Source organism: Nerophis ophidion, unplaced genomic scaffold (genome assembly GCF_033978795.1).
Source record: "Nerophis ophidion isolate RoL-2023_Sa unplaced genomic scaffold, RoL_Noph_v1.0 HiC_scaffold_34, whole genome shotgun sequence".
Lineage (NCBI taxonomy): Eukaryota > Metazoa > Chordata > Actinopteri > Syngnathiformes > Syngnathidae > Nerophis > Nerophis ophidion.
Genome location: NW_026906956.1, coordinates 542604 through 567086, shown reverse-complemented (window position 1 = coordinate 567086; position 24483 = coordinate 542604). Strand labels below are relative to the sequence as shown.

The 24483-nt window shown below is 42.4% G+C and overlaps 1 protein-coding gene across 1 annotated transcript in view; it reads left to right on the top strand.

Moving 5' to 3' along the window:
• Window positions 1–7954: 7954 nt before the first annotated feature.
• LOC133546607 (oocyte zinc finger protein XlCOF8.4-like) overlaps window positions 7955–24483 on the top strand; it is a 462363-nt gene continuing 445834 nt past the window's right edge. The window contains exons 1-2 of the mRNA XM_061892391.1: window positions 7955–7990; window positions 8444–8663. Coding sequence (XP_061748375.1) covers window positions 7955–7990; window positions 8444–8663 — 256 coding nt within the window. The remainder of the gene's footprint in view (window positions 7991–8443; window positions 8664–24483) is intronic.

Sequence of the window (24483 nt, the reverse complement as noted above, 5' to 3'; positions counted from 1 at the left end):
CCAGGGCACAGTCATCGGCGTATTGCAGCTATATGATGGTCTCTGAGGTCAGCTTGGTAGTTGCCTGTAGCCTCCTGATGTTAAACAGGTTACCATCAAGCCTGAAGTCTGTGGTAACTCCAGCCTGTTCCTCCATCCCCCTACGTAGCAGTGTTGTGACACAGACGAGGAAGATATTGAAGAGAACTGGAGCCAGCACGCAGCCCTGCCTCACTCCGGTTTTCACACCAAAGGGATCTGAGCGGTGTCTTCCCACTACCACTCGGGCCATCATCCCAGAATGGAACTGTGCAAGGATAGTGAGAAACTTGGGTGGACACCCAAATCTCTTCAGGACTTGCCACAGTATGTCCCTGTTTACTGTGTCAAATGCCTTTGAAAAGTCGACAAAGGCAATGAACAAGTCCTTGTGCTGCTCCCGGCATTTCTCTTGGAGCTGACGTGTCACAAAGATCATGTGAACTCTCCCCCTGTCCTTCCGAAAACCACACTGCGACTCTGGGGTGACCCGTTCTGATATTGCGGGGATGAGTCTGCGGAGCATGACCTTGGCAAGGACCTTTCCAGTAATGGCCAACAGAGAGATACCCCTACTATTGGAGCAGATGGATTTGTCTCCTTTGTTCTTGTAGATGGTCACAATGTTGGCATCTTTCCACTGTTGCGGGACACACTCTCGTCTCCACACCTCTGAAATGTAGAGATGCAGTGTCCGTGTACAGAGGTAGCCTCCTTCCTTGTCAGGTCCAGGGGATTTATTGTTTTTCAGGGTTTTGACTGCATGCAGGATTTCTTTGAAGGTTGGGGGTAGGTCGAGATCTGGCAAGCTAGGATGTTCAGGGAGCTCTGCAAGGACAGTTGGGTCCACTGGGGTAGGCTGGTTGAGCACGGTGTTAAAATGCTCAGCCCACCGCTCCACTATCATAGCCTGATCCTTGATTAAAGATGTTCCATCAGCAGATCTAACAGGTGCCAGGGAGCAGTTTCTGGGGCCGTAGATGGTTTTCACTGCATCAAAGAAACTGTGCATATCATTTCTATCAGCGTGAGACTGGATTTCATTGGCCTTTGAGATCCACCAATCATCTTTCAGTTTTCTGAGAGTTGTTTGGGCCTCAGAACAAAGGGCTTGCCATTGCCTTTTATGGAATTGGGATTGTGGGTTGTTCAGGGTGGCTCTGTGTGCCTTGTGCATTCTGTACAGGAGGGTGGAGATCTCTCCAGCATTCTGGTCAAACCAGTCCTGGTGTTTCTTAGCTTTGAAACCAATGACTTGGGCTGAAGTGTCAAAGAGGATGGTGGATAGGGAGGTCCACTTCTCATCCATCCCAGACTCTGGGGTGATCAGCGGCTCAATGTCTGCCAGCTTCTCAGCTAGGGAGCGACGGAAGTTGTCACGGGTGTCGCCGCTGGAGAGTCTGGCACAGTTGAGTGTTTTCCTCTTAGGTGCACCGTGACGTGTTAGGGGCCGAACATGCATTCTGACCTTTGTCAGAATCATGCGGTGGTCGGTCCAGCAGTCTGCCCCTCGCATAGCTCTTGTAATGAGCACGTCCTTGAGGTCAGCCCTCTTCACGAACGCAAAGTCGATCAGGTGCCAGTGTTTGGACCTGGGATGCATCCAGGATGCCTTATATTTGTTCTTTTGTTGGAAGATGGTGTTTGTGATGGTAAGATTGTGTTCCGCACAGAGACTAAGGAGTCTCCTGCCACTGGGGTTGACTTTTCCAATGCCGTGGGCGCCTGTCACACCATTCCAGTTTTGCGTGTTCTTTCCGACTCTTGCATTGAAATCACCAAGCAGCATGGTTTTGTCACTCCTCGGGATGTGACTGAAGATGTCATCGAGTGCCTTGTAGAAGCAATCCTTCTCTTCATCATTGGATGGCAGAGTTGGTGCATAGGCACTTACCAAAGTGACATGTCTGCATTTTGCAAGGGGGATGCGAAGAGTCATGAGCCTTTCACTGACACCCACTGGTGATTCTGTGAGCTTGAGCAGAAGGCTGTTCTTGATTGCAAAACCAACTCCGTGAAGGTGTGGTCCGCCCATGGGGTATCCTTTCCAAAATAATGTATAACCCTCTCCTACTTCATTGAGTGAGCCTTCCTCGAGGAATCGGGTCTCACTGAGTGCTGCCACATCCACATTGTAGGGCTTTAGTTCGCTGGCAACAAGTGCTGTTCTGCGCTGTGGTCTGTCCGGACTGGCATCCAGGAGTGTCCTTATGTTCCATGCTGCAATTCTAAATGGTATAATCTTTGTATTTCGACCGCGTAATGGAATGTCCCGACAGGTGCGGTTTCCTGCCCGGGTACTGTGTTGAGTGGGCAATCTTTAGGCCACCTTTTCTAGGCCTTCCCCCAATTGGGGTGAGCAGTGCGGTCCCTAAATAGGGGCTGCTCAGACGCACAGGAGTCTGCCGGAAACAGCAACCACTCAATCCCAGCTGCTAACGACCGTTGTCCTGTGCCGCTGACGTGCAGAGTTCCAGCTAAGAGCTTCCAGCTCATTCAAACCTGCCCCCGTTACTGGACGCTCCATCGCCGTCAGACTTTTGGGGTCGGAGACTCAGGTAAAGAAGATACCTGCGCAATGATGGTTTTTAGAGTGGCATGAAGGGTGCGCTTTTCCCAACGCCACTACCTTGATTGTAAGAAGATCGTTCCATTGGCAAGGGAGACCCTAGACGACCGGCATCTTCTTACAGCTGCAGGAAGCTGCCGGAATCCAGGTTTTTGGGAAACCGCCTCAAAGCTTGCCGCCACCAGCTTGCTTTTCTGTCGGGGTGTGCTCCCTTAGCCTTCATCCACTTTTACAGCCATTGTGGTGCTTCTCGCTGCTACCATCTTCTGCCTGCTCCACCGTTGAGGTCTTCGGGATCACTCTTAGTCTGGCCTCTACCCTTCGACCTGTTCGACTTGGGTAACCCTGCCAGGAGTACAAGACTCCAGCCGACATAGCTCTAGGGGTCATGGAGACACGCAAAGTGCCCCACCACGATAAGGTGGTGATCCTTTGTTTACATTGTGACTCTGGTGAGCTATTGTATCTTCCTACAGTGTGTAGTAAAGCATGTTTAGCTATTCCTCATCCTGCAGTGATGATAATACTTGTAAGAAACTTACTTTATTTGTCGCCATGGAGGCGACGATTAGTGATTTAGAAGTAGCTAAAATATTGTCGACTGCAGAATGGGCTTTAGCTGCTAGCTAGCTTGCAATGTCTTAAAGCACCTCTTCCTCGGGGTGTTACAGTTATAACTTTACCTTTATTGTTAGTTTTAGACCAAAATGCGTCCATTCCCCTTTCTCTGTTTACACACTATGTCTGCTTGTAAGTGCTGTGTGTGTGTGCGCTGCCGAACATGCTCCTCTGCCCGTAAACCAGCAATGACACGGCATGACGACGGGGGACAAGGGGGGACCGGTACTTTTTCGAGGCGGTATCGTACCAAATATGATTCATTAGTATCGCGGTACTATACTAATACTGGTATACAATACAACCCGAGAAAGTCATTTACAGTATGATGTGCAGGACTTCTTATTTAGATGTTATTAGATCAGTTCACTGTCATTTTCATGTAACACATGTTGTATTTGTTTTGTTCATACCACGGGTGTCAAACTCATTTTAGATGGGGGGCCACATGGAGAAAAGTCTACTCCCAAGTGGGGACAACTTCAGATTTCACAACAAAATTAGGCATAATAATGTGTTAATTACACAACTGTATATATCGGTATCGGTTGATATCGGAATGGGTAATTAAGAGTTGGACAATATCGGAATATCGGATACCGGCAAAAAAGCCATTATCGGACATCTCTAGTCGTTATTTATACTTTCTGAATAAATTATTTGATCATGTTCATCAGTCCACTCATTGGTGTTTATTCTCAATCTATCAAGATAATAAAATATCAACATCAAATTACAGGATGTTATTTATGTAGTCTGCTAATTTTCCTCGACTGCTGCATTCACATTGTGTTTGTTTGTTTTTTTCCCATATGTAGCATCATCTACAACAGGGGTCGGCAACCTTTACCACTCAAAGTCCCATTTTGACCCCTTTCACAAAATAAAAAAACAATGGGAGCCACAAAACTCATTTGGAATTTTAAATGAAATAACACTGCAAACAGAGGTTTTTTTTTGCTTTGTGTTATGTATAAACCAGAGGTCTCAGACACGCGGCCCGCACCTTAATATGAAAATGTAACGTTAGTGCGACCTGCAAGATTTATATGAATGCCGCTTGACGGCATCACACTAGCCAACCCTCCTAATTCTCCCGGGAGACTGTTGAATTTCAGAGCATCTATTCTCGTGAATGTCGGCTGGTTTTCCCCCTGACAACAATAATAAGGGCATGCTATGATGGTGGTATCTTTAATGGCCCCTACAACCTGTGCTAACAGCTTACCAGCCCAGTCGCATGTTGATGTGTCTGCAGTGCATACTTGTTCAACAGCCATCCAGGTCACACCGACGGTACCCGTTTAAACAACTTTAACACTCTTACTAATATGCGCCACACTGTGAACCCACACCAAAGAAGAATGACATCCGGAGAACATCTGCAGTGTAACACAACATGAACACAACCAAACAAATACCCAGAATACTATGCATCACTGACTGTTCCGGGTAGATTATACACCCCCCCCAACCCCGCCTACCTCAACCGACGCACAGGGGGGGGGGGACATAATCCATACTTGCCAACCCTCTCGGATTTTCCGGGAGGCCCCCGAAATTCAGCGCCTCTCCCGAAAACCTCCCAGGACAAATTCAGGCGGAGCTGGAAGCCACGCCCCCTCCGCGTCGACAGCCTGTTTTCACGTCCACTTTCCCACACTATAAAGATCGTGTCTGTCCAATGATGTTATAACTGCAGAATGATGGAGGGCGAGTTCTTGGTTTCTTATGTGGGTTTATTGTTAGGCAGTTTCATTAACGTCCTCCTAGCGCGGTAATAACACACCACAACAGCAGTCACGTTTTCGTCTACCGTAAAGCTGTTCGTCTGCCGTAAAGCAATGTTGTGACACTCTTAAACAGGCAATACTGCAATCTACTGTACATAGAATAGAATGTACTTTATTGATCCCCGGGAGAAATTCAGCTCCACAGTTCACTCACAATAAACATCCATCCATCCATCCATTTTCTACCGCTTAACAATTATAATAAAAAATAATATATATAATATATTACATATATGATATATGAAAAATATACATTTATTCTACATATATTCTACATTCTAGGAGCTTTGCTAGACTTCTTCTCTCTGACACCACCGACAGGATCACCACTGCCAGCTTCAGAGTTTCACACAGTTTTATTTTCCTTTTCCACACAACAGTTGGACTTCTGCTTTTCAGCTCCCACACAACAGTTCTCCTCCTGCTGTGCAGCTCTCTGCCTCCTTCCTCCCTCATGGTCTCCAGGGCTGCCAAATAAAGGAACTGGTGATTAGATAACTCATTCCAGCTGAGGTATCCACTCACCTGTTGCCGCTTCGTGGCCGGCCCCTGCACATACCCCACCCGCAGGGAACGCATGCGTCACGCCCCTCTCCACATCAAGTATTTTTTATATATTTATGTATGTATATATATATATATATATATATATATATATATATTAAATAGTTGACTCTTAACCACACCCCGCCCCCCAACCACGCCCCCCACCTCCCGAAATTGGAGGTCTCAAGGTTGGTAAGTAGGGTATAATCCACCCGGAAGAGTCAGTGATGCATAAGATTCTGGGTATTAGTTCTGTTGTGTTCATGTTGTGTTACAGTGCGGCTGTTCTCCCGAAATGTGTTTGTCATTTTTGTTTGGTGTGGGTTCACAGTGTGGCGCATATTAGTAAGAGTGTTAAAGTTATTTATACCACAACCATCAGTGTAACCTGTGTGGCTGTTGACCAAGTATGCCTTGCAGTCGATGATGTGTGCTATCAGGGGTCACATGCTACATGTGACCTGCCGGCACGCAGATAGCATGGCGTGAAGGCGGGCGCGACGAAATGTTTTAAAGATCGTTAAAAGCATTGTCACCATGACACGCCCTCAAAACAATTATGCGGGTGTAAACCGGAGAATGTTAGCCCAGGGATATTTCTGGGAAAGGTACTGCAATCCGGACAACCTCCGGGAAAAATTTTGAGGGTCGGCAAGTACACAGCTTAGCCACATCAGAGTGATCAAAGAACCAGCATGCGAGAGCGGGTTGCCGACCCCTGATCTACAAAGATACACAGAATTTTTATTGTGACATCTAGTGGACGCATTCAGAACAGCCGTTTCTTTCATTAAAAAATTTCGGCTCATTTTTATGTTTAGCAAACTCATTCCGCGGGCCGGATAAAACCTATTCATGGGCCTAATCTGGCCCGCGGGCAGTACGTTTGACACCCTTGGTTTATACAGTTTATACTTTGGTTCTTTCCGGTTGTTTCCGTGTGCCCAAATAGGATCGGCCGGATAAGAGGAAAAAAAACAAGAGAGCGGGAGACTTGTGAAGACAACAAAACTATTCTAAACTCAACTGTAACTGGCATTACTTTGCTAGCGTGACAAATGAGGCTGATGGTTCTGTAATTTTGGCACTGCCTTGATTTCTCTTTCTTAGGGAGGGGGGTCAATTTTTGGGGCCACTGCTTTGTTTCCCAAATCTTTTGGCAGAAGTGTGTCAGTGCTCTTATAGTGCTTTATATATATATATATATATATATATATATATATATATAAAAACACACATAAATATATGTATATAAACACACATAAATATATATATATAAACACATATATATATATATATATATATATATATGTGTTTATATATATATATTTATGTGTGTTTATATATATATATATATAAACACACATATATATATATATATATATATGTGTGTTTATATATATATATTTATGTGTGTTTATTTATATATATATATATATATATATATATATATATATATATATATATATATATATATATATATATATATATATATATATATATATAAACACACATAAATATATATATATAAACACATATATATTTAAAGTTAAAGTAGCAATGATTGTCACACACCTACTAGGTGTGGCGAAATATGTCCTCTGCATTTGACCCATATACTGGATACAATCATGTTCTGCTAAAATACATCAACTAATAGTTAATACGTTTCTTAACTAAATTGCCGACAAATTTAAAGTGCACATAAAAAACAGTTTCACCACTTTTGTCAGAACTTCTCTATGACTTCTTCTGTTTGTTTGAGGTTGTCAATACTGCCACGACTGGTGGAAAAGTGTATTACAATTGAGTACCATACAAAACACAGCCGGGAAACATGTGTTTTTGCACTCTATGCTTAAGACAGGGTGTTTTAAACTAAGTATAATCATATGTGGTTGGACATGGGAATTGATTTTTTGAAGTGGTATTAAAAATGGCATTAATTAATAGACAGAAACATTATATTTGCTGGTACTTGTAGAAACCCTGCTGCTGCCCGTCAGCAAAAAGTTCCACCTCCTCTCTGTAGTGCTTCTCCTTGTCGTCATGTATGAGACCCACCACTGTTGTGTCTTCCACATACCTAACTAAGTGGTTTGTGTTGTACTGAGCACAACAGTCATGGGTCATCAGGATGTAACAAGTAAGGGGCTGAGCACACAGCCCTGTGGAGAGGCTGTGCTCAGCATAATGCTGTCTGATCTGTTATTGCCTCTCCGTACAAATAATTAAAAAGTCCTTTATTTAGTTTTGCAGGGGTGTTTCAGTCCTAGTGAGTCCATTTTGTTGATCAGGAGCTGTGGGATTATGGTATTGTAGTCCAAACTGAAATCCACAAACAGCATCTGGACCAATGTGGTCATTTTTTTCCCCCAGGTGTTGCGGGGACAGGTGTACTGCGGTGGTTATGGCATCCCTTACCACCACCTCGTGTGAACATGGAGTGAGTGAATGCTGGATTCTCACTTCTCTGTGAAGCGCTTTGAGTAAAAGCGCTGCATAAATCTAATCCATTATTAGTCTTATTATTATTATCCTTGGTGAAACACTTGGAAATGCAAAGTGAAGGGGGGTTGGGTAGAGGTGATGTGACCTTTGACCAGCCTGTCAAAGCACTTCATGGTTAGATTATGAATTAAGAACGCCTTGATCAATGCTGATTAGTTCTTAGGACTTTTCAAATTGCCCCCCCTCAAATTTCCTAGCCTGTTTCTTTTACTCACTGTACCACTTTTGAAGTCATTTTAGAGGCTGGGACAAAAGGAAGTCTTTCTTGTGTTTTTATTAACTACACACTTTTAACACAACACACAAAAGAACTCATTAACACGTTAACAGTGTCAGTCCAAAACTATTTCTATTCTCTCTTTATCGTATTGACTTATTTACCCAACAGACGTCCAGCAGCAACCCCATATTAAAGAGGAAGAGGAGGATCCACAGCCCCCCCCACATGAAAGAGGAAGAGGAGGAAGTGTGGATGAGTCAGGAGGGAGAGTGTCCTGTAGGGCAGGAGGAGGCTGATGTCAGCAAGTTTCCACTGACTGTTGTCTCTGTGAAGACTGAAGAGCATGAAGACAAACCACCTGAGTCCTCACAGCTTCATCACAGTCCAAGTAAGCACAACATTTTATTCTCAGGGCATTCAATCCATCACAACTGGACTCTTCACTTTGTCTTACAAGACCTTTGTCCTCTCATCCAAGTAGGCTTCATCACTTCATGCTCATACACTTCAAGTCTTGAATATAATCATTTGAATATAGAGGGGAACCACACTTTTTGGGGGATTTTTTCTATTTTTCACAATCATTATGAAAGACACAACGGTTGATATATTTACACACAAAAAATCACATTCTAACTGGGCTGGGCGATATGGCCTTTTTTTAATATCTCAATATTTTTAGTCCACATCACGATACAGCATATATATGTGGATATTTTGCCTTAGCCTTGAATGAACACTTGATGCATATAATCACAGCAGTATGATGATTCTATGTGTCTACATTCAAACATTCTTCTTCATACTGCATTCATATATGCTACTTTTAAACTTTCATGCAGAGAGGGAAACCACAACTAAGTCAAATTAGCAAAAGTGTATTTATTAAACAGTTATTAAACAGTGGCACAAACATTCATGTCATTTCCAAACAGAAAGTGCAAGATTGTCAGAGACATTTTAAAACAAGCTATTAGTGCACTTTTGTGCATGATGTCACTAAGATGACATATCAAAACACTCAATTACAGTGCACTTTTTGTACAGAACACCACTACAATAGTTTGAAACAAATAAAGTGCACTTTTGTGCATGATGTCACACAAGATATTTCAATAAGTGTCAAATAAAAATGAGCTGCATAATAAGAAATCAAATAGTGTATGTCCTTCACTATGTGGTAGGTTCCTACGGACGTTATCTCCTTCTGTTGTTGACTATTTTTGTCATATGGTGTTGATGTGGAAATGACTGTGTGACAGTTGCTTGCTGTCATGCGGGTTCCACGTACCACCAAGGAAGGAAATCCTGTCAAGCAGGTTTAGACTTCTTTATTTTTCATTAAGAACGTCTTTTGCTTTTCAGCCTTTCCGTTCCCTGCTCGCTCGTCCGCCCCGGCTTTTCAGCTTTGTGCGTCGTCTTCTTCCTTGTGCTCTCAGTCTCTCGCGCTCAGCGTCAGATTCCCTCAAGCTCCTTCACTTCTCTTCGCCTCTTCCCCTCACGACCACGGCTGCCGCCCTTTGACACAATGCGACAGGATTGTTTAATCGTGCCCAGCTGGGCGATCTACTCACCTGATAATATTTGCGGCGTCAATCTTGGCGCGTTCCGCCTCGCCGCATGCTCGCCGTCTAAGCCTCCTCGCTGCCATCTTGCAACGGGTGTGCCCTGCCTCACTGTCGGACTGCCGGCTCCGCCTCTCCGCAGGTTGCTTGGGCATTTTGTGGGTGTGGCACCAAACTGAGATGTTGACATGCAGATTTCTAAGCACTCCTCATTATTTTCAAATGATGCTACACATTAGCAGTGCTGCTACTTTTTGGAGCAACGCGTTTGCCGCATACTTGACATATTATGGTTGTCTGTTCAACATCTTCCCGCTTGAAGCCAAACCACCGCCAGACGATGGACTCCCTGCTGTTTTTCTTTGGAATTAAATTTTCCTTCATTTGTTACCAGATTAGCACCTTCTTTCACACGTATTACCACTCGCACCACACCGTTAGCACCACAGCTAACCTTACCATGCCGCTACCTACCTGTCTGCTCTGCGAGAGCGTATGACGTTGCACGCGCGACAGTATGTGACGTATGTGAGAAGGTGCGCTTGTTTTATGTCTCTGTGAGAAGGAGAGACAAGGAGTGAGAAGAGGATGTAGTGTAATGCCCGCAGCTAAAAGCAACTGCGTGAGAATCTATACTCCAATACTAACAATATAGTAATTTTCTATATCGCACAGAGACAAAGATGTCCAGGCATCGAGTAATTGTCTCTGGCCCCCTGCCTGGGAGAGGCAATGATGAGAGATATAGCAGATTAGTCTCTCTTAACAAGTGGCTGGATAGCTTCTGCAGACAACAGGGATTTACGTTTATTGATAATTGGCCCTCTTTCTGGGGCAAACCTGGCTTGCTGAGGAGAAACGGCCTTCACCCTAACCAGGAAGGCGCTATCCTCTTGTCTCGGAACATAGACTTTGCATTGAGCCACAATTGACTAACTGCACTAGAGCAAGCCCGGTCACAGGCAATTACAGAGCCTGCTAGCCTGGGTATGGAGTCAGTTAAGTTAGAACTAGCCAGCGCCAGGCTGGATGATCCCTGTACACATAGCAATTTTCGTAGAATAATACACAACTCACAAAATGTTCTTTCTACTGTGTCTATGACTACGTCAGAGTTAGACATGCGTTCTACTGAGGTGGCAAATTATGATGCGTTCAGTTTATCGCAGCGCCAAGTAGACAATCTGAAAATTCCCGTCATATCAATTCCTAGATATGGTCGTAATTATTTTAAGTACACTGGGCATAATAAACGCAACATTATTAATATTGCTACTACGGATAATTTTATCAACAACTCCTTAAAACAGCCCACTACCTATAATATGGGCTTTCTAAACATCAGATCTTTGTCTCCCAAAACGTTATTAGTCAATGAGGTCATTAGAGACAACAACCTTAACGTCATCGGTCTTAGCGAAACCTGGCTTAAACCAGACGACTTTTTTGCGATAAATGAGGCCTCCCCTCCTAACTATACGAATGCGCATATTGCCCGTCACCTCAAAAGGGGAGGGGGGGTCGCACTAATATACAACGAAAACTTTAACTTTAGTCCTAACTTAAATAATAAATATAAATCGTTTGAGGTGCTTTCTATGAAGTCTGCCACACCTCTGCCTCTGTGCCTGGCCGTTATCTACCGCCCCCCAGGGCTCTATTCGGACTTTATTAGTGAATTCTCAGAGTTTGTTGCTGATCTAGTGACGCACGCCGATAATATAATTATAATGTGGCAGCCGCAACATTAAGGCTGCCACAACGACGACTCTTGCTGACCTACTGCCCTCGGTAATGGCACCGTTCCCAAAGTATGTGGGCTCTATTGATAACCTCACTAACAACTTTAACAACGCCCTGCGCGAAACCATTGATAACATAGCACCGCTGAAGTTAAAAAAGGCTCCAAAAAGGCGTACGCCATGGTTTACTGAAGAAACTAGAGCTCAGAAATTATTATGTAGAAAGCTGGAACGCAAATGGCGCACGACTAAACTTGAGGTGCACCATCAAGCATGGAGTGATAGTTTAATAACTTATAAACGCATGCTTACCTTAGCTAAAACTAATTATTACTCAAATCTCATCCGCATTAATAAAAACGATCCAAAATTTTTGTTTAGTACAGTAGCATCGCTAACCCAACAAGGGACTCCTTCCAGTAGCTCCACCCATTCGGCAGATGACTTTATGAAGTTCTTTAATAAGAAAATTGAACTTATTAGAAAGGAGATTAAAGACAATGCGTCCCAGCTACAACGCGGTTATAGTAACACAGATACGATTGTATATACGGCGGATACTGCAAATATCCAAAATAGTTTCTCTCGTTTTGATGAAATAACATTAGAAGGATTGTTACAACGTGTAAATGGAATAAAACAAACAACATGTTTACTTGACCCACTTCCTGGGAAACTTATCAAGGAGCTTTTTGTATTATTAGGTCCATCAGTGCTAAATATTATAAACTTATCACTTTCCTCGGGCACTGTTCCCGTTGCATTCAAAAAAGCGGTTATTCATCCTCTCCTTAAAAGACCTAACCTCGATCCTGACCTCATGGTAAACTACCGGCCGGTGTCTCACCTTCCCTTTATTTCGAAAATCCTCGAAAAAATTGTTACAGAGCAGCTAAATGAACACTTAGCGTTTAACAATCTATGTGAAACCTTTCAATCCGGTTTCAGGGCAAATCACTCGACGGAGACAGCCCTCGCAAAATTGACTAATGATCTATTGCTAACGATGGACTCTGATGCGTCATCTATGTTGCTGCTCCTCGATCTTAGCGCTGCTTTCGATACTGTCGATCATAATATTTTATTAGAGCGTATCAAAACACGAATTGGTATGTCAGACTCAGCCCTGTCATGGTTTAACTCTTATCTTACTGATAGGATGCAGTGCGTCTCCCATAACAGTGTGACCTCGGACTATGTTAAGGTAACGTGTGGAGTTCCCCAGGGTTCGGTCCTTGGCCCTGTACTCTTCAGCATCTACATGCTGCCGCTGGGTGACGTCATACGCAAATACGGTATTAGCTTTCACTGTTATGCTGATGACACCCAACTTTACATGCCCCTAAAGCTGACCAACACGCCGGACTGTAGTCAGTTGGAAGCGTGTCTTAATGAAATCAAACAATGGATGTCCGCTAACTTTTCGCAACTTAATGCCAAAAAAACGGAAATGCTGATTATCGGTCCTGCTAGACACCGACCTCTATTTAATAATACAACTTTAACATTTGACAACCAAATAATAAAACAAGGTGACTCTGTAAAGAATCTGGGTATTATCTTCGACCCAACTCTCTCCTTTGAGTCACACATTAAAAGCGTTACAAAAACGGCCTTCTTTCATCTCCGTAATATCGCTAAAATTCGCTCCATTTTGTCCACTAAAGACGCCGAGATCATTATCCATGCGTTTGTTACATCTCGTCTCGATTACTGTAACGTATTATTTTGGGGTCTCCCCATGTCTAGCATTAAAAGATTACAGTTGGTACAAAATGCGGCTGCTAGACTTTTGACAAGAACAAGAAAGTTTGATCACATTACGCCTGTACTGTATATACCTTTATATACATATATACATACATATATACCTATACTGTATATACCTTTATATACATATATACATACATATATACCTATACTGGCTCACCTGCACTGGCTTCCTGTGCACTTAAGATGTGACTTTAAGGTTTTACTACTTAGGTATAAAATACTACACGGTCTAGCTCCAGCCAATCTTGCCGATTGTATTGTACCATATGTCCCGGCAAGAAATCTGCGTTCAAAAGACTCCGGCTTATTAGTGATTCCTAGAGCCCAAAAAAAGTCTGCGGGCTATAGAGCGTTTTCCGTTCGGGCTCCAGTACTCTGGAATGCCCTCCCGGTAACAGTTCGAGATGCTACCTCAGTAGAAGCATTTAGTTCTCACCTTAAAACTCATCTGTATACTCTAGCCTTTAAATAGACCTCCTTTTTAGACCAGTTGATCTGCCGCTTCCTTTCTTTCTCCTATGTCCCCCCCTCCCTTGTGGAGGGGGTCCGGTCCGATGACCATGGATGAAGTACTGGCTGTCCAGAGTCGAGACCCAGGATGGACCGCTCGTCGGGACCCAGGATGGACCGCTCGCCTGTATCGGTTGGGGACATCTCTACGCTGCTGATCCGCTTGAGATGGTTTCCTGTGGACGGGACTCTCGCTGTCTTGGATCCGCTTGAACTGAACTCTCGCGGCTGTGTTGGAGCCACTATGGATTGAACTTTCACAGTATCATGTTAGACCCGCTCCACATCCATTGCTTTCGGTCCCCTAGAGGGGGGGGGGGGTTGCCCACATCTGAGGTCCTCTCCAAGGTTTCTCATAGTCAGCATTGTCACTGGCGTCCCACTGGATGTGAATTCTCCCTGCCCACTGGGTGTGAGTTTTCCTTGCCCTTTTGTGGGTTCTTCCGAGGATGTTGTAGTCGTAATGATTTGTGCAGTCCTTTGAGACATTTGTGATTTGGGGCTATATAAATAAACATTGATTGATTGATTGAAACCCACGATATATGGAGTATATTCCATATATTGCCCAGCCCTAATTCTAACTCATAAATATAAATAAAAGTCCACTTGCAATGGAGCCAATGGGAGGTCCTCTCTAACCATCCAAAAAAGGCCAACCAAGTATTAGTTGAGTTGAGTTTGAGTTTATTTGGAACATGCAAGCATCCAACATGATACATCACAATTTCCAGTTTGTCTTTTCAACATGTTGGAAAAGGAGTAGGAATAAGCAGAGCTTATTAAAGGGGAACATTATCAGCAGACCTATGTAAGCGTCAATATATACCTTGATGGTGCAGAAAAAAGACCATATATTTTTTTAACCGATTTCCGAACTCTAAATGGATGAATTTTGGCGAATTAAACGCCTTTCTGTTCATCGCTCTGGAGGCGATGACGTCGGAATGTGACGTCGCCGAGGTAACACAGCCGCCATTTTCATTTTCAACACATTGTAAACTTTGGGTCTCAGCTCTTTTATTTTCCGTTTTTTCGACTATTTTTTGGAACCTTGGAGACATCATGCCTCGCCGGTGTGTTGTCGGAGGGTGTAACAACACTAACAGGGAGGGATTCAAGTTGCACCACTGGCAAGAAATCTGCCGCCAGACCCCCATTGAATGTGCCAAAGTGTCTCCACATTTTACCGGGGATGCTAAGGCAGACATGGCACAGAGATGTATGGATAACCTGCAGATGCATTTGAAACGATAAAGTCAACTAAATCACAAAGGTGAGTTTTGTTGATGTTGACTTATTTGCTAATCAGACATATTTGGTCGGGGCGTGACTGCCAGCTAATCGATGCTAACATGCTACGCTAATCAACGCTAACATGCTATTTACCGGCGGTGCTAAGACAGACATGGCACAGAGATGTATGGATAACCAGCAGATGCATTTGCAATGATAAAGTCAACGAAATCACAAAGGTGAGTTTTGTTGATGTTGACTGTCAGCTAATCGATGTTAACATGCTACGCTAATCAACGCTAACATGCTATTTACCAGGGGTGCTAAAGCAGACATGGCACAGAGATGTATGGATAACCTGCAGATGCATTTGCAACTATATTACGTTTCCTTCCACCCACATTTAATGCGAAAAAATCACTTACCCATCGACGGATTTAAGTTGCTCCAGCGTCACAAGATGCGAAAGTCCTGAGCGTTTGGTCCACACATTTTACCGGCGATGCTAACGCAGCTATTCGGCCATGCTATGGCTATGAATAGCGTCAATAGCTATTCGCTCAATAGCTCCAGTTTCATCTTCAATACTTTCATACTCCAACCATCCGTTTCAATACATGCGTAATCTGTTGAATCGCTTGAGCCGCTGAAATCTGAGTCTGAATCTGAGCTAATGTCGCTATATCTTGCTGTGGTATTCACCATTGTTTGTTTACATTGGCAGCACTGTGTGACGTCACAGGGAAATGGATAGTCGCATCGCAAATAGCAAAAATCAAGCACTTTAAAGCTTTTTTTAGGGATATTCCGAGACCGGTAAAATTTTGAAAAAAAAACTTCCAAAAATACAACAAGCCACTGGGAACTGATTTTTATTGTTTTTAACCCTTTTGAAATTGTGATAATGTTCCCCTTTAAATCCTACCCCTTTTCTTTTACATAAAAGTTGCTAAAACTTTTGTTCACTTCTAGTTTTCAATTTATTGACAATATACTCCATAAGTAATCACAATAAAAATAAATAAATAACTCTCAGTGATGTTAGTTACATTTCATATTGTGAGATGAGTAAGAACATCTAGAAAATGAACAGATGGATGGATGAAATAAATTCAGAATGTTTATTATAATGGTTCTTTTTCTTTCTACTTTGTAAACACTTTAGGTTTGAAGAGTTTCTTGAAGTGGATGATATTAGTACATTGTTGATTGCTTTGCTTAATCCATTCCATCATTTAATTCCACATCCTGATATACTGAAGGTCTGAAGTGTTGTACGTGCATACAAATGTTTGAAATTACATTTTTCTCTAAGATTATTTTCCTCCTCTTTTTTTTGAGAATATTTTTTGTACATTCTTGGCTAGCAGGTTATAGTTTACTTTGTGTATAATTTTAGTTGTTTGCAAATTCACTATGTCGTGGAATTTCAGTTTTTTCGATTCAATGATTAAATTGTTTGAATGTTCTCTATATCCAACATGATGTATTGTTCTAACTGATCTTTTTTGTAACACAGTTAATGAATGAAGTGTACTTTTGCAGTTATTTCCCCATTTTTCTGCACAATAACTCAAATATGGTAACACTAGTGAGCAGTAGAGAATATGAAGTGATTTTTGGGCCAGAACATCCATCCATCCATCCATTTCTACCGCTTATTCCCTTTCGGGGTCGCGGGGGGTGCTGGCGCCTATCTCAGCTACAATCGGGCGGAAGGCGGGGTACACCCTGGACAAGTTGCCACCTCATCGCAGGGCCAACACAGATAGACAGACAACATTCACACTCACATTCACACACTAGGGACCATTTAGTGTTGCCAATCAACCTATCCCCAGGTGCATGTCTTTGGAAGTGGGAGGAAGCCGGAGTACCCGGAGGGAACCCACGCATTCCGAGCCTGGATTTGAACCCAGGACTGCAGGACCTTCGTATTGTGAGGCAGACGCACTAACCCCTCTTCCACCAGAACATGTTTTGCTTTTTAGGGTCCGCCCTGCCAGCAAAGGACTCCATGTCCTTTGCCATGGCAAGGACCCTATTGAATCTGTAGCGTTTTATTATTATTATTAGGGTCCGCACTGCCAGCAAAGGACTCTGTCCTTTGCCATGGCAAGGACCCTATTGAATCTGCTGCGTTTTATTATTCTTTATTATTCCGCACTTTGGCGCCCCAATTTCACCCCCTTAACATGCTTCAAAACTCACCAAAGTTGACACTCACGTCGGTCTACCGTGACACCACATGATATTAAGCAACCAAACCCCAAAAATCAAAAATGCGCTCTAGCGCCCCCTAGGAAAAAAAAAAAACAGACTGCTTGTAACTTCCACTAGGAATGTCGTAGAGACATGAAACAAAATCCCCTATGTAGAACTGACTTAGACCTAGATTTCATAATTGTACTTTCCAGGGCAAAAATTCACAGAAATTTTGCAAAACCCTTTCAAAGCAAAATTTTCGCAAAAAATGCTATTTTTGCCTCTTTGAGCTGTAATTTGACCCCCTTAAAATGCTTCAAAACTCACCAAACTTGGCAGGCACATCGGGACTGGCAGAAATTGTGATTTAATGAAAAAAAAAAAGTATAAAACTCAAAATTGCGCTCTACAAAATTTTTTGAATGAAACACAGAAAAAACTGCTTCTAGGAAGAAAACACAGACAAAACTGCTTGTAACTTCCGGTAGGAATGTCGGAAAGACATGAAACAAAAACTTCTATGTAGGTCTCACTTAGACCTACATTTGAATAATTGACAGCTAGCAGAAAAAATCAACAGGAAGTTGACAATTACCCCTTCAAAATAAAAGTTTTTGTAAAAACCCGTCACCTTTTTCAAATCGATACTCCTCCCAGTGCGTTTGTCGTTTCGGCTTCAAACTCGCACAGGAGAGAGTTTGGACCCTTCTGATTAAAAGTATAGATCAAAGTTTTGATAAGTTTTAAGGTTTTGATTTTACGCGCCTTTAAAGATCCCCTGCGCAAAGTTTCCTAAAAATTTCATTTTTGCCTCTTTCAGCTGTAATTTGACCCCCTTAAAATGCTTCAAAACTCACCAAACTTGGCACACACATCAGGACTGGCAGAAATTGCGATCTAGTGAAAAAACCAAACCCCAAAACTCAAAATTGTGCTCTAGCGCCCCCTAGGAATACAACACAGACAAACTGCTCCTAGGAAGAAAACAAAGACAAAACTGCTTGTAACTTCCGGTAGGAATGTCAGAGAGACATGAAACAAAAACCACTATGTAGGTCTGACTTAGACCTACATTTGAATAATTGACATACTTTGGCAAAAATCAACAGGAAGCTAGATATTTTCACTTCAATACAACAACTGCATTACTTTCACAATGCATTAAATAGTGGGACGAAGGCGTCTTAAGCCCTGGGGCTCGGGGGCAGCAACCCAAGGCGGGCTTGCACCTTCGCACCCTAATTTGACCCCCTTAACATGCTTCAAAACTCACCAAATTTGACACACACGTTGGTACGGTGGGCCTTCCCAACTTATTAAGCAACCAAACCCCAAAAATGAAAATTGCGCGCTAGCGCCCCCTAGTAAGAGACAAAACACAGACTGCTTGTAACTTCCGTTAGGAATGTCGTAGAGACATGAAACAAAAACTTCTGTGTAGGTCTGACTAAGACCTACATTTCCAATAAAAAACGTCTATACCCAAAATCAACAGAAATTTTGCTAAAACTCATTCAAAGCAACATTTACGCAAAAAATGCTATTTTTGCCTCTTTGAGCTGTAATATGACCCCCTTAAAATGCTTCAAAACTCACCAAACTTGGCACACACATCAGGACTGGCAGAAATTGCGATCTAGTGAAAAAACCAAACCTTAAAACTCAAAATTGCGCTCTATTGCAATTTTTGAAAGAAACACAGAAAAAACTGCTCCTAGGAAGAGGAAACGGATAAAACTGCTTGTAACTTCTGGTAGGAACGTCGGACAGACATGAAACAAAAACCTCAATGTAGGTCTCACTTAGACCTACATTTTGATAGGTGGCATCTTTCAGTTAAAATCAACAGGAAGTTGGCAATTACCCCTTCAAAATAAAAGTTTTGTAAAAAGCCGTCACCTTTTTCCAGACAAAATTGCTTGTAACTTCTGTTAGGAATGTCGTAGAGACATGAAACAAAGACCTCTATGTTGGTCTGACTAAGATCGGGACTCGGGACACGGCGGCGGCGGCCAACGGCGGACCCGACCAACGCTGCTTGCAGCTTTAATTATTAGGGTCCGCCCTGCAATGGCAAAGGACATCCATGTCCTTTGCCATGCAAGGACCCTATTGAATCTGCTGCGTTTATTATTATTATTAGGGTCCGCCCTGCCAGCAAAGGACTCCATGTCCTTTGCCATGGCAAGGACCCTATTGAATCTGTAAGGTTTCTTATTATTATTATTAGGGTCCGCCCTGCAATGGCAAAGGACATCCATGTCCTTTGCCATGCAAGGACCCTATTGAATCTGTAACGTTTCTTATTATTAGGGTCCGCCCTGCAATGGCAAAGGACATCCATGTCCTTTGCCATGCAAGGACCCTATTGAATCTGTAACGTTTCTTATTATTAGGGTCCGCCCTGCCAGCAAAGGACATCCATGTCCTTTGCCATGGCAAGGACCCTATTGAATCTGTAAGGTTTCTTATTATTAGGGTCCGCACTGCCAGCAAAGGACTCTGTCCTTTGCCATGGCAAGGACCCTATTGAATCTGCTTTGTTTTATTATTATTATTATTATTCCGCAGCTTTGAACCCTAATTTGACCCACTGACCATGCTCCAAAACTCACCAAATTTGGCACACACATCGGTAAGGCTTGGCAAAAACACATATTAAGCACCCAAACCCCAAAAATGAAAAATGCGCGCTAGCGCCCCCTACGAAAAAAAAAAAACAGACTGCTTGTAACTTCCGTTAGGAATGTCGTAAAGACATGGAACAAAAACCTCTATGTAGGTCTGACTCAGACCTAAATTCCCCATCAGAAACTCCTATACCTAAAATCAACAGAAATTTTGCAAAACCCTTTCAAAGCAAAATTTTCGCCAAAAAACGCTATTTTTGCCTCTTTGAGCTGCAATTTGACCCCCTTAAAATGCTTCAAAACTCACCAAACTTGGAACACACATCAGGACTGGCAGAAATTGTGATCTAATGAAAAAAAAAAAAAAAAAATCTCAAAATTGTGCTCTAGCGCAATTTTTCAATAAAACACAGAAAAAACTGCTTCCAGGAAGAAACCACAGACAAAACTGCTTGTAACTTCGGGTAGGAATGCCGGAAAGACATGAAATAAAAACTTCTATGTAGGTCTCATTAAGACCTACATTTTAGTAATTGACAGCTAGCAGAAATAATCAACAGGAAGTTGGCAATTACCCCTTCAAAATAAAAGTTTTGTGAAAACCCGTCACCTTTCTTCAAAAGTTATCTCCTCTGAGCGCGTTTGTCGTTTCGGCTTCAAACTCGCTCAGGAGAGAGTTTGGACCCTTCTGATTAAAAGTATAGATCAAAGTTGTGATAAGTTTTAAGGTTTTGATTTTTCGCGCCTTCAAAGACGCCCTGCGCAAAGTTTCCTAAAAAATGTCATTTTTGCCTATTTGAGCTGTAATTTGACCCCCTTAAAATGCTTCAAAACTCACTAAACTTGGCACACACATCAGGACTGGCAACCATTGCGAGCTGATGAAAAAACCAAACTCCAAAACTCAAAATTGTGCTCTAGCGCCCCCTAGGAATACAACACAGACAAACTGCTCCTAGGAAGAAAACAAAGACAAAACTGCTGGTAACTTCCGGTAGGAATGTCGTAGAGACATGAAACAAAAACCACTATGTAGGTCTGACTTAGACCTACATTTGAATAATTAACATACTTTGGCAAAAATCAACAGGGAGCTTGATATTTTCACTTCAATACAACAACTGCATTACTTTCACAATGCATTAAATAGTGGGACGAAGGCGTCTTAAGCCCTGGGGCTCGGGGACAGCAACCCAAGGCGCGCTCGCACCTTCGCACCCTAATTTGACCCCCTTAACTTGCTTCAAAACTCACCAAAATTGACACACACATCGGTATGGAGCGGCAGACCAACTTATTAAGCAACCAAACTCCAAAAATGAAAATTGCGCGCTAGCGCCCCCTAGGAAGAGACAAAAAACAGACTGCTTGTAACTTCCGTTAGGAATGTCGTAGAGACATGAAACAAAAACTTCTGTGTAGGTCTGTAGACCTACATTTTGATAGGTGGCATCTTTCAGTTAAAACCAACAGGAAGTTGGCAATTACCCCTTCAAAATAAAAGTTTTGTAAAAAGCCGTCACCTTTTTCCAGACAAAACTGCTTGTAACTTCTGTTAGGAATGTCGTAGAGACATGAAACAAAGACCTCTATGTTGGTCTGACTAAGATCGGGACTCGGGACACGGCGGCGGCGGCGGCGGCCAACGGCGGACCCGACCAACGCTGCTTGCAGCTTTAATTATTAGGGTCCGCCCTGCAATGGCAAAGGACATCCATGTCCTTTGCCATGCAAGGACCCTATTGAATCTGCTGCGTTTTATTATTAGGGTCCGCCCTGCAATGGCAAAGGACATCCATGTCCTTTGCCATGCAAGGACCCTATTGAATCTGCTGCGTTTTATTATTATTCTTTATTATTCCGCCGCCGTTTCCAGCTGAAATTTGACCCACTTAACATGCTTCAAAACTCACCATATTTGACACACACATCAGGATCTGCGAAAATTGCCATCTAATAAAAAAACCGAGCACTAAAAATCAAAATTGCGCGCTAGCGCCCCCTAGGAAGAAACAAAAAACGGACTGCTTGTAACTTCCATTAGGAATGTCGTAGAGACTTGAAACAAAAACCTATATGAAGGTCTGACTTTGATGAACATTTCCAATAAAAATGTTCTATACCTAAAATCAACAGGAAGTTGGCAAAAACGCCTTCAAAGCAAAATTTTCGCAAAAAATGCTATTTTTGCCTCTTTGAGCTGTAATTTGACCCCCTTAAAATGCTTCAAAACTCACCAAACTTGGCACACACCTCAGGACTGGCAGAAATTGCGATCTAATGAAAATAAAAAATAATAAAACTCAAAATTGCGCTCTAGCGCAATTTTTGAATAAAACACAGAAAAAACTGCTCCTAGGAAGAGAAAACAGACAAAACTGCTTGTAACTTCCAGTAGGAATGTCGGACAGACATGAAACAAAAACTTCTAGGTAGGTCTGACTTAGACCTACATTTCGATAATTTACATCCTTCGGCAAAAATCAACAGGAAGTTAAAAATTGCCCCTTCAAAATAAAAGTTTTGTGAAAACCCGTCACCTTTTTCAAATCGACACTTCTCCCAGTGCGTTTGTCGTTTCGGCTTCAAACTCGCACAGGAGAGAGTTTGGACACTTCTGATTAAAAGTATAGATCAAAGTTTTGATTACTGCTCCGGTTTGGATTTTACGCGCCTTCAAAAAACCCCTGCGCAACTTTTCCTAAAAAATGACGTTTTTGACTCTTTGAGCTGTAATTTCACCCACTTAAAATGCTTCAAAGTGCTAGTTAAAGCTCTGTTATGCAGACCGAAAGCCATTTATCAACAACATCCAGAATCGCCAATCTGTAATTTCACCCCCTTAACATGCTTCAAAACTCACCAAATTTTACACACATATCAGGACTGGCAAAAACTGCCATCTAATAAAAAACCAAACCCCAAAAATCTAAATTGCGCTTAGCGCCCCCTAGGAAAAAACCCAGACAAAACTGCTTGTAACTTCCGTTAGGAATGTCGTAGAGACATGAAACAAAAACCTCTGTGTAGGTCTGACTTAGACCTACATTTCCAATAAAAAACGTCTATTCCCAAAATCAACAGAAATTTTGCAAAAACTCATTCAAAGCAAAATTTTCGCCAAAAAATGCTATTTTTGCCTCTTTGAGCTGCAATTTGACCCCCTTAAAATGCTTCAAAGTGCAAGTTAAAGCTATACAATGCCAGGCGAAAGCCATTTATCAACAACATCCAGAAACGCAAATCTGTAATTTGACCCCCTTAACATGCTTCAAAACTCACCAAATTTTACACACACATCAGGAATGGTGAAAATTGCCATCCAATAAAAAAACCAAACCACAAATATGACAATTGTGCTCTAGCGCCCCCTAGGAAAATAAACTGATAAAACTGCTTGTAAATTCTGTTAGGAATGTCGTAGAGTGATGAAACAAAAACTTCTATGTAGGTCTGACTAAGATCGAGACTCGGGACACGGCGGCGGCGGCGGCGGCCAACGGCGGACCCGACCAACGCTGCTTGCAGCTTTAATTATTATTATTATTGTTTATTCCGCACCTTCTCACCCTAATTTGACCCCCTTAACATGCTTCAAAACTCACCAAAGTTGACACACACGTCGGTCTACTGGGACAGCCCAACATATTAAGCAACCATACCCCAAAAATGAAAATTGCGCACTAGCGCCCCCTAGGAAAAAAAAAAAACAGACTGCTTGTAACTTCCGTCAGGAATGTCGTAGAGACATGAAACAAAAACCTCTGTGTAGGTCTGACTTAGACCTACATTTCCAATAAAAAATGTCTATACCCAAAATCAACAGAAATTTTGCAAAAACTCATTCAAAGCAACATTTTCGCAAAAAAATGCTATTTTTGCCTCTTTGAGCTGCAATTTGACCCCCTTAGAATGCTTCAAAACTCACCAAACTTGGCACACACACCAGGACTGGCAGAAATGTTGATCTAATGAAAAAAAAAATTAATAAAACTCAAAATTGCGCTCAAGCGCAATTTTTCAATAAAACACAGAAAAAACTGCTTCCAGGAAGAAAACACAGACAAAACTGCGTGTAACTTCCGGTAGGAATGCCGGAAAGACATGAAACAAAAACTTCTAGGTAGGTCTGACTTAGACCTACATTTCGATAATTGACATCCTTCGGCAAAAATCAACAGGAAGTTAAAAATTGCCCCTTCAAAATATAAGTTTTGTGAAAACCCGTCACCTTTCTTCAAAAGTTATCTCCTCTGAGCGCGTTTGTCGTTTCGGCTTCAAACTCGCACAGGGGAGACTTTGAACCCTTCTGATTAAAAGTATAGATCAAAGTTTTGATAAGTTTTCAGGTTTTGATTTTACGCGCCTTCAAAAAACGCCTGCGCAACTTTTCCTAAAAAATGACGTTTTTGCCTCTTTGAGCTGTAATTTGACCCACTTAAAATGCTTGTAAGTGCTAGTTAAAGCTCTGTTATGCAGACCGAAAGCCATTTATCAACAACATCCAGAATCGCCGATCTGTAATTTCACCCCCTTAACATGCTTCA